Source organism: Onychostruthus taczanowskii, unplaced genomic scaffold, assembly GCF_017590055.1.
Source record: "Onychostruthus taczanowskii isolate IOZ18803 unplaced genomic scaffold, ASM1759005v1 scaffold10, whole genome shotgun sequence".
Classification (NCBI taxonomy): Eukaryota; Metazoa; Chordata; class Aves; order Passeriformes; family Passeridae; genus Onychostruthus; species Onychostruthus taczanowskii.
This window is the reverse complement of record NW_024496526.1, coordinates 8,216,223-8,235,315: the sequence shown is the minus strand read 5'-3', so window position 1 is coordinate 8,235,315 and position 19,093 is coordinate 8,216,223. Positions and strand designations below refer to the sequence as shown.

The following is a 19,093-nucleotide window of genomic DNA, read 5'->3' as shown; positions in this document are numbered from 1 at the left end:
TCAAAAATTTTCTTCTGTGCTCAAAGAATACTCTAGGAAATCATTCCATTTTAATTAAAAAGAACCTAGTCAACAGCTGAAATGTTAAAATAATTTCCTTAATCTGCTTTATTACAGCAGTCCAGGGGAACATTGAGCAGTATTTACACTGTGGGCTGGAAGGGGATGCTGGGGCTATTGCAATGAACACCAGCAAGTCAAAGTGTTCTGCCTGCAAAGGGAACTGCTGCCCGTAGTCATTGCATTTGGAGACCATGAAGAGGAGGTGTAAATCCTAGGACCTCTAGCTGTGTCAGGAATGGCACATATTGAGCAGATCTAAGTCTGGAGGCTGGTGAGTCTATATGGAGCAAGCTGTACCCTGCCTGCAGCGGATCATGGTGTGAAAGCCTGGGGGATTGTGCTGGCACTGCTTGTTTTACACCCCCCTCCGCAAGGCAGGCTTGGCACAGGACAGTGTCTAACGAGCTGATGATTTGATGTGAGACCCTCTGGCTCAGAGCTGAACACAGGCACCATCAGTGGAAGGGGCTACATAAACAATCCAGACAGGTTGTCATTAATAAATATTCCATGAATTACCAAATGATCCTGCAATCATTTCCATGTAAAGCAACAGCAGCAGCCAAGAACTAAATTGCAGTACAGTCTCTGCATAAATTCCTCCCCTTCACTTCCCCAGAGCACCCAGTTCAGCTTTTGTGTCTCAAACAAGTGTGCAGGTATGCTGTGGTTTTATGACTGTGCTCCCCTCTTCAGAGCAGTGAAAGCCAACCATGTAAAACATTTCAGGTCATTCAGAATGAGACTTCAGTGCAAGATAAAGTGCTCCTGCATGCGAGTACTGTTGGGATAGTCTTGGGTTTTCACAAAAGACTTCTGGTGTTTCAGAAGCTTCCCTCAAACTCCTGGATTTTCATGTAATTAATGAAAGTTTAGTCAGCATTTATAGATCCTCACATTTTTTCCCCCAAGTCACAGTTGGATTGTGATCTGTGGGCCATTCAACTGTTAAAATATAGGAAGATATCTCACACCAGCTATCAGTAAAGGGGAAAGCTTTTATTGCCTGGACGACACCTCCATGGCTCAGCACAGTGATGAACCTCATCCTTATGGGACTAGGGGCTCAACTCCTGTGGAGAGAGCCAGGGAGGAAGAGTCCAGGCACCAAAGCCTCGCTGCAACCTCCTCCCTTCTGCAGTCAGCACTACTGGGGAGACAAAGGAAACAAAAAAAGCAAAGACTGCAAACAAGAGGAGCTGGCTATTCTTGATGGAGGTTTTCTCATTGAAAGCCTCAATGGTTTGTAATCATCAGAAACCCTGCCACTGGAAATACCCTGGGTTTATGCTGCCAATTTGAGTGACTTCATGCAAGATTCTGATTGCTTCAGACTCTCTTCCCCCTCTCACTGACAAGTTGTAATTCACACCAGAAGCAATATCATCCAAGCTATTCTCAAAGCCTCTTCCATATTGTCTAGTCCTCATCCACCCCCAGATCCTTGAGATTTGTCTTCTGAATGAAGGCTGTAAATCTTTGTACAGAATGGTAGGAGAAGTTCGAGCATCTGAGTTATTATGTAAATGCAGCATCAATGGTACTTTTAACTGCAAGCTGATTGGGACTGTAAATGGAACACCAGTGATTTATAGGCTTGAGTGCTTCCTACATAGAGGAATTGAATGCTGTTCACTGACATTGATCCAAAAGCAAGATCCCTGAATTGTCCTTCACGCTGAGACAGCCCACATCTGAGCTGGAGCTAAGCAACTGCTTTTCATCCTACCTGTGCTGCTCATTTACCCTTATCTCAGAATATGAGGAAAATTAACATGGACCAGTTTTCATTGCTCTGAGTATTACTGGATAGTCCTGGTCCACATACAGCCCTTTTCCTAGCAGAAGAGCTAATTTAGGTACTACCAAGTTCAAACATGAAACCAGTCCCTTGAGATTTTGCAGCATCATAAGGACCAGGATGTGGCAGACTGTGCTCACGACAGGCTGGAAGGATCAAAAAAAGATGTGCTCACCTGACACAAAGGCTACTTTCTCCTTCAGTATAGGAAGGACATCAGCAGCTTTTAAACCATCATTTCGAAAAGAACCTGCAAAACAGAAAACCAGGAAAGTCACATTAAAAGAGAGCACGTTCTTACTCCCAGCTTCACAGACATGCCATGCTTCTCAAAATCAGACTGGAGAAAGACTATAAATTACAAAAAAGCACCAACAAAGAGACCCAAATGGCTGCTGAACAAACAATATTAGCATCAATAGAGACATGTTTAAGGAATTAAATACAGAGAATCAGATCATTGCCCTCTCCTTCAGAAGTTCTGAAAGTCACAGCGTACATCACAGTTGAGATGGCCACAATACACCAAGTAGTCATCACACAATTTCAGAAGGCTTCAACCCATACCAAGTAACACCTGACCACTTCAGAAACCTTCAAGCATCTGCCCTTTATTGTTCTTTAGCCCAACCTTTTATACCCCTCATGTTGATGCATTGCACCCGTGTGCCCTCTGTTCCCTTTGGTGGTTGGTCAGTGCCCCTGGGCACTCCATGGCTCATTGCTGTCAGAGCTGTTCCCCTGCTTTTCACAGCTGTACCCATTGGGGATGAGGCTCGGCCACAGCCCCACTCCCAATCACCACAAACTGCATACCCACAATTTCCCACCAAGTAACCAGATTAATCCCTGCTGCCTTTTTCACAATACTATCACCTGGGAGATGCCCATCTTGCAGAGAAAGCCAGGGGCCTTCTTCCTTCACTGTTCTGAAACAAAATTGCAAGGAACATTATAGCGTATACACATCCATTTAGCATCAGCCCTTGAGACAAATTTGCACAGGGGCTGGCCTAAAAAGGGCTTTTCCCCTTTGCCCCTTTCTGCTGTGCACAGCACAGCTGGGATGCAATGGCTCGAGGTGGGTTCACCCTCAGAGGGAGGACACACTCCTTACGAGTGGTTTGAAGCCCCAGCACATTCTCAGGGAATTCATGCTGTTTGATTACACATGAAGCATATCTGCACAGGCCATTTGCTTTCCCTGAAGTGCCAAATTACTTCATGTATCCTAAATATTCACCCAAGAAATCGCAGTCTTTTACTCTCTTGGGAACAGAACTGCCCACAGTTTCAGGCTTCAGCAGCATCTCTCTGCTCTGCAAAAGACCAGCAGTAAGGAATCATCCCAGAGCAAGCTAGACACTGCCAGTCCCAGAAAAGGTAGGCTTGAAGGACAACTCTGCAGTTCCCCTGAAAAATAATTCATCCATCATTGGTATGGAATAACAGTCACCATGACAAGTGATCTTCCATATGGCCTTAGATTTGTTCCAGCTCACCAAAGAAAATAACATATTTGAAACCCTGTATTTTCACTTTCTGCCTTTCACAGGCAGGCAGTAACCACCATTCTTCTGAGATGGTGCCAGGGTAAGAAAGTCTCACTTTCTAGAAGAAGTTTTCTAGAAACAGGGCAACATTGCTGCAGCCATCACACCCTCCTTGCTGAACACAGCAGATGGTGCCTGACCGTTTGGGTCTAAAAGTGGGACTGGGGATAAAAGCTCCCCCTTTACATTGTCATCTCTTGCTGCCAACATGCAGCCTGAAAAGGCAAAGTGGTTCAATCCATGCAGACATTTGGAACAGACAGGATGAAGACCAAAACATTCATTTTCACCTGTAGCCGATCTACAAGTGTTAAGTATTAATATGGTTGAGTTACTGTTTTTTGCCAGTCACAGTCAGATTGTACAACAAGGCTGTCTTGTAAATATGTCCCTTCCTGGTGACCAAAGGCTACAGCTACATCTCTGTGTCCCCACTTGCTCTCAGGTGTCACCTCTGTCACACTCAGCCCCAGGAGATGTGTAAGCTCACCAGCTAAGCCTTAAGCTAGTGAAAACTAGCACTCAAAGGAGTGAGGTAATTCAATGCAAGGCCAAGACCAACGTAACTGTAATTTGAACAGGCACTGCAGCATAGTCCCAGAGGATGCCTAAAGTGTGCATTGTGTCAATAAAGTGTTTTGGGACCAGGGAAATGAGTCCTGATTGCTGAATTCTTTCTGTGTTCAAGTAAGCAGGACTTTGTGCACTCTGTGTTAACTTATTATGAACTTATCCTCTTAAAAAGAATAACCCTTCAGATCCCAGGCAATGGCTAGTTCTCACATCAAAGGTAGGAAGTGCCCAGCCACATGAATAAATTGGAATTTAAGAAGCTTTACATATAAGCATCTCATCCAACCACGAAGCAAATGGGAACAGCCAATGTGCGAGACATATCACAAGGGTTTGAAGGCACTCAAGTGGAGTACTGGGCCAAATTTATCCAGCTGCTGGATCTGCAAGCGTCAGTGCAAGTCGAGTGTTCCCCAGTATTTGTTAAATTTGTCAGGAAAATGGCAAAGTTAATTCTTAGGCACCCAGCTGTGCAGCAGACAGTATACAACTGAAATCTTTGTGAACATTGCTTAAAAAAGCCAGTGGGCATTTGTAGAGTGCACCATAAGGACTTAGCAAGAACCCACTACACTGAGGGCTGAAGGCCAGTTTCAGACACTCTCCTTCAAGGAAGGACTAAATTTCACAGAGGAAATACGTGGAGACCAGGAGAAAAACATATGACTTTAAAGATGGTCATCTCCTGAGCTGTAGCAGGCCAGGCTGCAGGCAAGGGGCTCTCTGGTAACAGCCCTGATGTCCTGACTGTGCACAGGAGAGGCAAGGAAAGATTTCAGTGGGGACAGTGCTGCAACAGGTACTTTCCCCTTTCTCAGTATCACCCAGGACAGGTCAGACACACTCCTAAGTAAATGATGAAAGAATTGAAAAACTGTGAGCCTGTCCTACAACCAGGGAATAAACAAAAAGTCCAAAGAGCTGCAAAACTTCCCTTGGGATGAAGAAGGAAACTCTGAAAGGCAGATCAGTGCCTAAAGCAATGTACAGGACTTAACCAAGTGGCACCTCATGACCCACAGATGCAGCCACAGCCAGTGCTTCCAGAGGTTGCTCCAGTTCCTGACAAAATCCTTGCATTGGAGGCTACATCTCAGAGCATGTCAGGTTTCCAGCAAGAGCTAGGGTATGCATAAATGGGAAAACCAATGGCTCTAATAAAGACTCCAAAAGCAACAGCCAATCTGTCTCCAGGAGGGGCCAGCATAGCAATGATGCATTCCCCAGTTCATAAGTTATTATAAGCATATCCCTAATGATGCTCATTTTCATCCTCTTCCCCAGCTGTTTCTAATACATTTGTTTTGTTTGTTTGCGTGCTGAATCCAAGGCCATGTCTGCAGAGCACCATCTCATTTTGCTGCAGAGCCCTGTGCACACAAAGGCTTTGGAGCCTGCCCTACACCTCTCTGCTGCTCGTCTCAGACAGTCCTTCTGCAGCAGATAGACACAGACAGACAGAGGGATGAAGGAAGGGCAGGCTGAGCCATCCTGCCATTGTCCTTGCATTGGTTTGCTGGTTCACCACCCTCATAAATGGGGCACTACACAACAGAGCCCCTCTTGCTTTCTACCTGCATGGTCTGCCAAGACACTCAAGCACTGCAATCACCTCTTTACCAAAAGAGAGGCACAGAGGGAATTGGTGCTGTGACCCAGTCACCCTGCAGCCCCTCACACCTTCATCATATCCTGGCTTAGTGTGCTATCCACGGAGCAGGGACACTATGACTGGCCACAAACTTTTACTGCTCCAGGGACCATGAAAGCACACCATGCCAGCCTGAGCAGCTGACAGCATAACTTGTTCTTGGAAGCACTGAAGAATTAAGAGTGAATCCTCAGCATGGCTGATTCACATTTCAGGGCAGAACAGCATCGCACGTGCACAGAACATCTCCTAGCAGGGATTCCCTGGGTGGCAGAAGCAGCTCACAGTTTTAGATGAGATGCTGTAATGAGAAGCCAGATGGGTGAGCTGAGAAGCTTAAGGCATGCTTCCACAGTACATGCAGCAATCTTGAATTGAGAAAATTTGTTTTTCCCTTGCACAAATGCCCCAGTTGTCCTGGAGAGCTCGGTGCCGAAGGACATGGAGGTCAACAGCTCAAGGAACAGGTTGGAGATCAGCAAACAACAAACATCTCCAGAGAACCGTAAAGATTAATAAAACAAGCAAGAGTTTTGGAAAGAATGTAAGCCTACAGACTTTGAAGTGAAAGCCAAGCTCTAACTCTTAGAGTGAAAAATAAATTATCCCCAGAGAGAGCCCTGTGAGTTTTAGCATTTCTTTCTCAAAGCAGAGTGCGGGGTCTCTGCTGGAGACACCATCTTGGGCTAGATGGATCAATGGTCTGCTCCAGAGTGGCTTTTCCTAGAAAAGCTTCAGTTCTAATCTGAAAAATGCAGCTCTTGGCTTCAAATAAAGATCAGCTGCTGGAAATATGGAAATACTTTCTATACTTAAAAAAAGTATGCGTAGGCAAGAAGAAGGCCTCCTGTCAGAGCACTGCATGGGGCTTAATCACTTGGCTCCTGATGCCTTCAGCAAGAGTTGTTCATCCCAAGTCCCATGCAATGTTTCAGGAAAGGCAGCCCACATTCTCATAGTTCTCAGAACAGATTTGACTATTTAAAAACTTTGGCATAAAGTTTCTTTAACCAAACAAAACTGAACTCCTTGGGCTAAACCCATCCCTCGAGGAACTCCACTGGAGTCCAGGATGCAACAGTAGGATTAATCTGGTCCATATTTCTTCTTCCCCCAGCAAAGGCCTCTCTTGTATTTCTATACACCCATCCCCACTCCCCAGTTTTTGGGGCATTTATCTCCCAGGTTTATCATCACCTATTGCCTTCCTACCTTTTTATTTCACCCCCCCCCCCTCCAAGTCCCAGTGGAATTTATTTGTCTGCAGTACTGTAGAATCTTGACTTTCTACAACACACAAACAGAAGGGATGTCTGATGTGAGCAGAGAGAGGCAGAACAAAGGAGACTTTAGTATTCCCATTGTAGCCTTTGCAAACTGAGACACAGAGAGATTGACTTGTCCAGTGTCAGACAGAAAGTTTGCGCAGAGCTGAAACCTCATTTCCCCAATGCCTTTCTCATACAAACATCCCTTTGTTTTCCAGCAGAATATAATCCTCCTTTTTCTTCTCTTTACACTTCTGGTTTCCTCCTCCTGCCCTTCTCTCTCCATTATTCTTTCCTTCTGCATTTATGCCTCAAATATTTACTTTTTGTGTGTGCTAAACCCCCTTTAACCCCTTCCTCCCCTTCCTGCAGGCTATTGTCTGTCCCTGCAGGGCTGTGAGCCTTCCCAGTTTGATTTCTCTGCTTTTTCACAAGGCACACAGAGGGGCTTAGCCAAGGGCTGCTGGGGCCTTTGCCTCTGGGATTTTGCTGGCTGAGGCTCATTGGTTCAAAGGCAGAGAGACCACAGCATGGCACAAGCATTTGGTTGAATAGAAGCAACATGTGCTCTGGACTAGTATTTTAGCACCATCTGGCAGAGATAAATGAGGCTGGACACTCTGCATCTGCCAATCGCTCCTCTGTGGACAACAGCCTGATCCCTGATGCAAAGAAAGAGCATTTTGGTGCCCTGAGCTCCCCAGGAGCCTGCAAGGCTCTCCTGCCATCCTTCCCCACTGCAGGCAGCAGAAAGCAGGCTTTGATTTCACAGAGGAAGGAAGGAAGGATTAAATTGAATTGAATCTAAAGACAGCACCAGAGAGAAAAAAAACACACAATTAAACTGTAAATATTATTACCAACTATTACTGAAGACTAACCCAGAACTATATACTTCTCCTTAATAACCAATAAAAGGTAATACAGGGTCTCACAGGAAGCATTTAGGACTGCAGACTGGAGTGTGGCAGGGACATGGTGAAAGGCAGGTTGGTTAGCACCACAGCCCTGGGGCAAGGACAGTGGCTGTGCCCCTCCATGCTCCTATGTTTGCTTTCTCCAGCCACCAGATCCAGTGTGCAGACTGACACAGATCCATGCCATAGCTTCAAAAGTTGCAAGCTCCTTGGACACCAAACAGATAGTCTGCACAAAAGATTAATCCCACTGCACCACATGCCATCCCAGCTGAGACAAAGTCACATGCGTTACATTGCTGCATTTATTCTAAAATTAAAATATGAATGTTGGGTTTATATGTAATAGTTAGGCTCAGTCCAAGACTAATATTATTTTGTCTGTGTTTCTTCATACTGTCTTTCTTTTTATTAATTATACACCACTTTTTGAAATATCCTTCTGGTCATATCTATGGCGTGGCAGTACTAAAGGCTACTTCCCCTTCCAAGTTTTGCCTGTGTATGTCAGAAGTCTGGCTGTTTTTCTCCCCCTCTACACCAACAGGAGGGTCCCTCTGATTTCTCACTGCTCAAATCCCTGCACAGGGACAGCCCCTGCCAGCACAGCCCCTTCCCTCCCTGTCTGTAAAACCAAGAGAGGCAGGGCTGGGGTATGGGGGACCTTGCTAATTGCCAAGATTGTTATTCCTTCCACGGGGTACTTGGCAGCATTGAGCCTCCCAGCACAGCCTTTGAATGTCCACACATTTAAACAGTAGCCTCAGCTTGAAACCAAGCCAAAGAATAGGCAAGGCCTCAAGGAAGATAGAGAGGCTTGCAGCAAGCATGCAAATTCATTAGCCTGTGTGCACGTGTGGCCTCTAATAAGCTGTGTTCAGCATCTGAAGCCCAAAACATTCCACCCTGTGCATCCCACCTAAGCCATCAGCCAGGCTTTGCCTTTCATGTGCCACAAAACCATTCAAAGAATCACAAGGATACTGAATTTATGCACAATCTGCAGCGGGGACTCTGCTTCAACTTCATCCATGGGGGATTTTACTCATTTCATTTTAAACATACACTAATAGAGATGCCAAGAGAATGCAATGGCTGTGAGTCAATCTTTTGTACATTTCCTTTTCATTTTCATCAGGACTTTGGATTCAGGCTGAGATCTTTCACTTCTTACACTTAGAAAAATAATTAGACATTATAGGTAGCCCTGTGGACAGCACATCTGACTGCTAGTCAAAAGACTTGGCTCTATTTGTGGTTCTGCTCCTAAATTGCTTTATGATCCTGAACAAGCTGTTTTAACTGTGCCAGATCTTGGTTTCCCTCTCTACAGAACGGAAATAATGACTGCCCACATTAGTAAAGCACAGTCAGGTTCACAGACCTCAAAAGCACCTTTCAAACATGAATTAATTTTGTCTGAAAAAACCTCTTCGAGTTCTCTGAGGCAGGGAACTGCTGCAGTGCACTTTTATAGACAGGTAAAAATGTGGTATCCACAGTAGGAAAGACTTGCTCTGGTGATCACAGAAAGGACTTTCTGGGAAGGAATGGGAGACATTAGGAGAACTGGAAAAATTAGATCATCGGACACAAAATCCTGTGTTTTATTTCTTAAGTATACAAGGGATAGATGTGCTGCCCTAGAGGGAAATAAGTATATTCAGCACCTTGAGCTTTTAGTGGTTAAGTTTCTTGCCATCTACAGATTGCTCTGTACATCAGTGACCACCCAGATGCAACAGTCTTTTATGGTGTTAATAAACAGCTATGGGCCATTTGTAATCTGAAGTCACATTTTAAACACAGCCATGGTCTCTATCCAGGCCAAGTGTGCACGAATATTTTCTTTTCATTTCACTCCCCTCTCAATTACAATTGGGTTTCTTATGGAAACATTCCTCAGAATTTTATAATCCCATAAAAAGTTTAGAACTGCTGATGGATTCCTATATGAAGGATGCAGGCCCTCTTTGAAGCTGTAGAGGCTGGGTACCCCAGGTCCCACCCTCTGTAGGTAAGAATAATATCCTTTGACTGGCACTGGTTTAGTCAACAGGCTTTTCCCAAAAAGCTGAAAAAGGGCATCTGCCAGCACCTGTCACATAGCAGTGACGTGCTTAGGGTTTTCCACCCGTATCCCAGAAAGCCTCCTGCTCACATGCTGGAGGTCCCTAGCCATCAGCAACTTCTCCAGGACAAAAAAAATAAAATAAAATATCTAATTATGTACAACATTGAGGAGGCACTTTGCTGAAACGCCAGCCATACAAAGGAACCATATGCCAGTGCCCCAAGTGTGCTTTGCAAACATCTGCCTCTCAGGGGGATTTCATGCCAGACACTAAGAAAGCAACTTTAATTAGAGGCCAATTGAAATCCTGTCCCAGAGCCTGTGACTGCCCTAGAAAAGACAAAAACATCCTAAAAATACAAGGCAATTGCATTCCCCCCCCCCCCATTTAAAAACACTCCACATTTTCTCTTTTTAATTTTTCTGACAGAGTTCAACATGCCCCATCCAAACAGACTGACAAAGTTCCCACTCCTTCAGAAAAATTCCTGTCCAGGAAGCATGGTTGTGTCAAATATGAATGTCAGAGTGGGTTTTAAATTAGTCATTTTTGACTGTGGTTCATTCAACATTCACAAACCAGCACCTCACAATTAATTAGGCTTACATTTCCCCTGCCTCACGTCGCCTCAAATCCCTTCTGACCGAATACATTTCTGCCTTTGCTCATCTCCTTTGGACCCTCTTTCTTTCTGTGAGGGCTTATGATTTCAGCTTGCAGCTATTGTGTCATCCTGGGAAGCTGATCTTAAAAAAAAGGAATAAAAGAAAACCTAAATCTGCAATTCAAAAGGAAACATTCCCTTCCTGTGCATGAATTCCCTAGTTAGGGATAAAGCAAGATCCATGCCCTAAGCTCTTGACATGGGGCAGGCAAAAGTAGAAACTGTCCCTGCAGAGGGGTACAGGGAGAGTAGCCAAAGCCCTGGTGGGATCACAGAGGCTGCTCCCACCCCTGAGCAGGACACAGTTCATCCAAACAGGGCAGTTGCAGCTCTCTGGGTAATGCATCTCTGGACAAACCCAGCAAAACCAAGGCACCAAGAAGAGCAGCAGAAAGCACTCCAGCTGACATCAGGCAGAGCTCGGGGGCACATCAGGCAGCTGCATCAGGAGCCAGGGAATGGCTCACGGGCTGCACTCTGATGCTGGGCTACGCCAAGACCTGCCTCCACAGCTCTTACCTGGGGAGCAGGACCTCCTGCCACACCCCACTCTTCTGTCTTTATTACAATTTCCCGGGGTCTGCTCCTCTGCAAACCAATCCACAACCAAGGCCAGCCCACCAACAGGGCCTGTGCACAACCCACGGGCAGCTGGCTTCAGATTGCCCACAGCTCTCTGACCACGCGCTGAACTGCGAAGCGGCAGCGGCAGCAGCTCCTCCGAGGCTCTGGCCAGGAAACACTCTGGGTGTAACAGCAATCCCTTTAACTCCCCCACCAGCATCCCACATCCAAACAAAACCAGGGCAAACATTTTACATACATCAGCGGGAGAGGGAAGGCAAGACACTCACAGGACTAAATAATTTATCTGCCTCTCTTATGGATGCTGACATTTTTGACACACATTAAACATTAATGAAAACCATTTTATGGATGGCTGAGTCATGCCAGTCAATGGATAATCTCCTGCCTCTCCACCTGCCCCTTTCACCCTCATCTGGCTCCTATCTCAGAATGCAGCCACTTGTAACTCTGCCCTCTGAAAGAGGCCAGGCTCCCCCAGATGCCAAAGAGCAGAGCAAAAGCACCGAGGGGGCTGAACAGACCCCAGTAAATGCCTGGATAAGAACTGAGCCCACGGAGCCCTAACCCTGCTGCAGTTAAATTCACAAACCTGCTGTTTTGTTAATTAGCTAACACGAGATGCTGTGAATCATTTTGGAAAGCAAATTACCTCCCTGATTTCCAAAAGCTTCCTAGCCGCATTTCTTTTTTTAACTTACTATTTTTTCCTTCTCTCAACGTATAAATGCCAATTAAATTACTGCCTGCCTCTGTTTAATCTAATGTTAGCCTACTCATATTTTCAGCTGCTCCCTGATGCCAGTATGGCCCCTTATGCCCAAATCTCTTTAGCATGCTAGTATAAATGTTTATAGCCCTAAGACTTAGTGCTGTAAGAACCTTGACATTTTTGTGCTAAAAACCTGTGATGTTATTGTAATGTTGAATTTAAAAGGATCACCAATAGGCTGAAAATGCAGCTTTCCTTTAGTTTGTTCCAGCTAAGGGCATATATAAAGAGATGACTGGGATTAAGTCTCACGAGCTGTCTGGATCTCTTTCTGGACAAGCAGCTCTTAAATTTGCCAAAATGATGTAACTCACCAGAAGGCAGAGTTACAAAAATTCACTGGGCAGGTTTCAAGAACAGAGGGTATACATTCAATCTCATCTCATCTATCATGGAATCATAGAACCACTGAAGCTGGAAAAGACCTTTAAAATCATTAAGTCCAGCTGTTAACCCAGCACTCCCAAATGCACCAGTAAACCCATTGGACTGCAATTCTGGATACCAGAGTTACCAGGAATATGTTCTCCATCCCAAACATATCTTTCTTTATGGAACAGGCTAAAAGATTAGCACCTAAATTCAGCAAATTGCCTTCTTTTCACTAAAGGGGTCAGAGCTGCACGAATAACTGGCTGCAGGTTAATGAGATCTGACTGATCTCCAGAGGGTACAAGCTGCTGCTCTATAGATCCTGGACAGCTGGAGTCAGATGACCATCCAACTCCTCCCTGAAACACAGGGAAATAGTCTGGGGCCCCTTTCCAGCCCACTGCAAGGTTGCATTTTTTTCTTTCAGTGGAGGTGACAGCAGTGCAATATATTGGCAATGATATTTTAATTTTACAGATTGAATTATAAAATCCTTTTCCCACACACACTTTCCCTTCTTCTGAATGGATTTTACTGGTTGGTGGTTTCACTGAGCAGCATGCTCTCCAAAAAACAGCAATTCCAGGTAGGAGGAAATTGTCACATTCAACGTGTCAGTAGCAGTCCACCAAGTTTATTAGATAGGCTTCTAAAGATAGGGAAATTATATTTTGATCTTTGCTACAGGTGGCTGTCAAGCCTTCCTTGAGTATAACATTGTGGAGCAGACCCCAATCTAAACCAAGCTGAGTCAACAAAAGGACATTTAATACCTTTAGTAAACAAGAGATGAGGAGAAAACACAGTTTCTCCCACAACTCCTACTGCAGGTGAGATTTCACTCCTTTGGCTGCAGCAGTTTTAATAACCAATTTTTATCTTTTTCCCCAGCCAGGAGTTCATCCTGCATAAACGTCTCATGCCAGGCATCCCTGCTCTCCCACACAAACATGCAAATACATCTTCCTATATTTGGCTTCTAGCTTTGCTGATGGAAGAACAGACCATGTATGCATTTCCAAGCTACAACTCAGCCCAGGGTTTCCATGACCTTTTCCTGCAATCTCTAGCTCTGCTGCTGGAATGACTTGTTCATTATGTTAGTTGTTCAATAACTCTTAGGCACTTAGTACTGCTTTGAATAAACAAGTCACAGACAAAAGTCAATGAAACATTAGGAGCGATGACAAATCAGAAATAAAAAACTAACTGCACAAAGGAAAAGAAAGAAATGCAGTGATGTTTTTCTGCCTGCTTACAAAGAAAAGCAGAGTAAAAGATGGACTGGAGAGAACAGATTCATTATGCTTTGGCTTCATTACTATAATAATTAATTTATATTAGCAGGTGCACATTAAGAAGATTTGTTTCCACCCCTCTGCCACCAGCTGGTGCAACATGATACGTGTGTCAGTCATGGGAAATAGTAGTTGTGCTGATGCCCTCACCATCTCTTACGTCTGCATCCTGCAGCTCTGTCATGGGTCCAGTCAGCAGTGCTGGTAGAGATGCACAAACACTTCACAGAGAACAGTTTTACCCCAAAGTGCTTCAAGTCACCAGAGCCAGCTATGCTGGGACACAACCAGATGCACAACTGCATTTCCCATATTTCATGGGAGCTGACTGATGGCAGAGTGCAGCTGTCATGGACAGGTATTTGATTCAAGACATTTATATTACCCTTTTATAAACCTGATATTTATAAAACTGCACTGGAAAAGTAGCTATGACATTCGGAGCTTTTACTCCTGAGGAGCATGGCATAAAAATGTTAATGAGTCCGCAGATCTCTGGTTTATATCTCACCCAGTGGATCCCACTGCATGATTTGGCCCAATATCAGAGTTCTCAGATATTACTTGGGACTGAGAGGTCCAGAAGAATATCTTTCTGATAATGTCTACTTGCATCTTGTGATCTGATGGAAATTCAGCCTGTGGAAATACATCTATCCCCTCTCTCACTTTTCATAGGAAGCCTATCAAATGTTGTGATATCCATTTATAGCAACTCCAGAAAGCTGAGATGCATGACACTGGCTACTAATGAAAGCTACAGGATAAAGCAATAATGACATCTTGGAAACAAAAAATGCATACTGAAATATTATAGAAAGAAAGTTATCAGGGAGGAGATGTACAAAATTCAATTTTCTGAGTGCTACACTGGCTTAAATGATACAAAAAATCTTTTCATGGCCATCAAATGAAGCTTTTTTGCAAATGTTTTGTGAACTCACACACACAGAAAAAACCAAAGAGATAAATAAACAGTGTCATCTTCCCCTGCACTGAAGTGCTACAGTACTGAATACAGTGCCTGCTATAAGACTACTGACAATTAAGGATGTATAACCCTCAGCAGAATCTCTGTCTGCACGTATCTGATCTGCTCATTGCCATCATCCTCTGCCACACAGCACAACCATGCACTTCATGGAATAAATATCCATTGAAGCCAAAGTGGCAAGTCAGCTGAGCAATAAATTGCCCAGGTTCTACCCGGGGACAAGAACAATTATCTTTCCAAATCCACTTTAAAACCCTGACTAAAGAATACTTTCTGAAGAGGTCAAGCCCTGATGATAGATAGTACTTTCAAATGAATCTTTGTTATTGCCCAAATACAAAGAGCTGTTTTAATGCATCACGACAGCAGAATGCCTCTTCCAAGAGCGAGCTCACCCGCAATTCTGCAGATCATCACTTAAGTGTTCCGTAAGTCATACAACTTTCTAGTTTTGAAAGATTGCCCCTTGATGTCCAAAAGACAGATGTCAGCATAAAAGGATAGGGAGGGAAAAAAGTCCAAGCTCTGCACAACCAGCAGTAATCAAGAGAACAGCAGTGAGCTTGCCTGTGGAGACCAAGCAAGCAATAGCAGCTGAGCTATCTCCTCACCCCTTTGCTTCCAAAAAGGTTTAGCAATAGCATAGCTACAAAAATGTCAGGTGAAGTGCCCTAAGTCACCAGTACCTGCCAGTGGCTCTGCAACCACTTAACATCACCACTAGCTCAGGAGCACCAACCACAGATAGTAATCCAGCAAAATAGTGCACTTGAAGCCATAACACAAGTCAGCCCCTTGGGTGTCAACTTTTTGGGGAACAGTGTGATGTAGCTTACACTGCCACTGTCACTGCTATTCCAGGATAAACAGAAGGCTTCTGTCATTGCTGTTTTCAATCCAGTCCTTTTCATAAGCACTGCCACTCAACTATAATGATTGTTTTGCTACGTGTGGTTCTACTTGGAAAACTGACTCCATAAAAACAGAATCATGGAGTTCATGTTTATTGCATCTCAATGATTTCCAGATCAAATGCAGTCAGTTTACAAGTAAAAAAGATGTTCGGTTTGTTTCTCCAACTACCAGGTCTACAAATTCATGCTGGGATCTAGAAGTTAAGTTGTCATCTTTTTGGCTTGTACAATTGCAAGAGGAATGAAAAAGGAATCTGCTTGCCTGCTCCTGGAGCAGCTGTGTACTTCCAGCTTCAACAGAGATAATAAGGAATAAAAAAGAAGACAATATTTTCAAACTCACTTATCTAATTCTGTGCTTCAGGGCTCTAGAAAGGTAACCTGATTTTAAAAGCTACTCCAAGGGCAATTCAAAGTGACAAGACTTAAGTACCACTTAAAATTTTACTGCACATTTAGGTACATAAATAGTATGTACCTAACTTTAGACACCCATTTTTCAAAACTGTTCCCCTTAATTTAGTCAGCAAATTAATCAGATTTGCATGTGATTACACATAGATAGAAGATCATTTCTGTAGGAAGGTGTTATTTTTATATAGACACTTGTCGGAGAAGAATTGCATGTTATACAAAGATTTATGAGTCCGCAGGCTGAGTTGACATTAACTATTTGACAGCTGCAAATTACTGCATTACAGACATGGCCAATTTGCTTATAGAGACCCATGTGCTCACATGTAACTTAACCATTGCTCAGCTGTCTGTCTGTAAACCCCAGTGTTTAGGGGTTAGCAGGTTTCCCTCAGGCAACTCTGACAGGTGGCAATCAGGTTTCTGAGCCCCATTATCCTGCACATGAAAGAAACAAGATGGTCTAGGGGCTGCAGAACAAATTAGGTTTCTACCATGTTGACAAACAGATTCTCAAACTCATTGTCATGTCTTCTGTGAGTTCCCTACAGCAAAAATTTTCAGCCATGCCTTGGCTTCTCCTCATTTCATCCCCCAATATATTCAGCTCTTTCCTCTGGGCTCCTGTGCCAAATGGTTTTGGATGCCACCAGTCAAACACATATTATACCCAAAGGGCTGCTCTATGGATCCCAGTGTGATGGTCATCTTAAGCCTTGCAAAAGGTTTGCAGAAGCATTAGCTTTGAGGCACTTGAAAACACAGATTCATGGAGGGTAAACTGAGGGAATGTTTGCTCTGTTACCCAGTTGACACAAAGCTTTCCTTCGTGTACAGGTGCACTAATGCTGAGCACCCCATCCGGATCTGTGATTTGCCTCCTCCATCCTTGTGCCTTAGGGAGTTAACAATGTCTGATGGCAACCAAAGAGAAAATGCACAAGAGCTTACAGGAGAAGTGGGCTGAAAATAAAGGCTGGGAACATGGCCAGCATTTGCAGATGTACTGAGTTAGCGAGTTCTGAGGAACATTCCAAAACATTAGCCAGTGTTACACACCCGGCCTTTCCATGCTGGTCTCATAAGCCAGAGGTGCCTGCTTACAAGGGCAGTCCAGCCAGGCCATCCTCACAGCTTTACTGTGGCTTTCCTCCCTTTTCTATCTCCCTCCAACAAGGACAAGCAAGGGTGTTTAATTAAATCCAAATGCTAACATTTTTAGCTAAGTGTAAAATTGTTGATTTGGAAAGCAGCGTGCCTGGCTTTCATCATTAAGGAGCGCTGTGATCAATGTAACATCAGGCCAATTATGGCTGTTATGGTGCTGAGAGATGTATTTCTGTTCTCTGGATCTCTTTATGTATTCAGGTGTAAGTTAAGCAAGTGCAGCCTCAAATGCTAATTGTGCTGCTTAGGACATAGTCACTCCCAAGGAGTCCCATCAATCACACAACCTTTTAGTGGCAGGCAATTGCCAATCCCTTCCCAGCCAGCCCCAGCCAAGGTCTTGCCCATGATGATGAAATTTGCCTGCAGATTTTAGAAATTCACAGTCACACAAGGCAGTGTGTGCTGTGAATTTCTGCTGCTTCTGCAACAAGCCACTGCTGACTTGCCTTCATAAACTGCCAAGGGGACTCTGAAACAAGCACAGTGAGAAGGAATGGGTGTACTTGTGGCTCACTCCGTCCTCCAGATGATATTTTCCCAGCAGCAGTCACAGCTCATGCTATTTGAGTCATCCTCATCTGAGAATGCAAATAGTTCCCAACCAGTAACAGAGCATTTCTGCTTGCAGGCTGAGAGCTCCGCTTTTTCACCAGTGCTCCAAGGTGATCCCAGTCCTGGAGAGCTACAGGCTGCTTCATGTCAGGGGGAGGACCTTGTACAGATGGCATGGAAGGATGTCAGACAAGGAAATGTTTGGGGCTGGAGGGAAAATTGTGCCCTCACAATACCAGTGGCTTTAGACTTTGGATTAAGCCCTGTCCTTTGTCGTGTTGATGAAGACAGGAGCAGCACTCTACAGTATTCAGAGAATTGTAGATTTATCCCACTGAAACCGTCCTTCGACACTTCTGTGCCACGACTTTCATCATGGTCTCTCTGCAAATTATTTTAATTCTTTATAAGAAGAAATGGATTTGCCTTGTCATTTACAGCACAGAATGTTGCACAGTTACTTGAATTTTCATGAAAAAATAACATTTAATTGGAATCTAAGTTGAGTAAATTCAGATATCTAAAAGCAAAAGCAGCATTTTGTAGGAAGTTGCAATTATTCCAAGCAACAAAAAAAAAATCCAGAAAATTCAGAACTGAGTTAAATGTAAAAGCAAACTGCTATGGCTGAAGTATGAAAGCAGTGTTTCGGCACAGTAGCAACAAGGCAGAGACTCCAGGGATATCAAGGAAGGAGTACATAGCTATGGCTAGTGCACAGTACTACTGATAGCTGCAGATTAAATTGATATTGAAAGCCCTTTGCAGATTAAATTGATACTGAAAGCCCATTTCATTTTTTATCTTTCCCTTATTAAATTATTTTAGGGTGAGGAAAAAAAAGACTACATCTGCTAAGAGTAACACAGAGGTATGCTACATTAATCTGGCAATAAAGCCATCATGGACAATCCATTGGCTAAAAGCCTCAGGATGTATATCTCACCTAAACTTGCTTATAAATTAATTTAGCCAAAGAAACAGTTACTGCCTTATAAATATGGGATGTTTCTAACCATTCATTTAACTGTTATCCTGCAGAAAAGTAGCAGATGATGGAGATATTCAGACATCAGTGCAGGTCCCAACCATTTTTGTGGCTCGTTTCAGAAAACTCACATGAAATTAACACGGAACCTACACTTGCATTTTACTCCTTGGAAGGAAACGGCCTTCCCTTCCTTGGTGTACCCTCTGTAAAAGCCTGCGAAGAACATAACCCATGTCACAGTGAGGCAGAAAAAAGCTGCAGGTGGCCCAATATGTGAAACCTTCCTCCGGTGCCATGCGGCTCTGCCTGGGGTCTTGCTGTGCCAGCTCTTGTCTCCAGGAAGCTCTGACATTTTCCTTGGAGGTCCCAAGATGAGGAAGGATAATGGTTCGCAGGGTTAGCCAGAAACATTTGGTTTTTAATCCTGGGCACTGACATAACTTGTGATCACAAGCAAATCGTTCAG

At 44.1% G+C, this 19,093-nt stretch overlaps 1 protein-coding gene across 10 annotated transcripts in view; it reads right to left on the bottom strand.

Annotated features, from left to right (window-relative positions):
• The window catches only part of KALRN (kalirin RhoGEF kinase), a 473,687-nt gene that overhangs the window by 315,282 nt on the left and 139,312 nt on the right, over nucleotides 1-19,093 (bottom strand). For all 10 annotated transcript variants that reach the window (XM_041406297.1, XM_041406207.1, XM_041406244.1 and 7 more), the window contains exon 2: nucleotides 2,040-2,114. In XM_041406297.1, coding sequence (XP_041262231.1) covers nucleotides 2,040-2,114 — 75 coding nt within the window. The remainder of the gene's footprint in view (nucleotides 1-2,039; nucleotides 2,115-19,093) is intronic.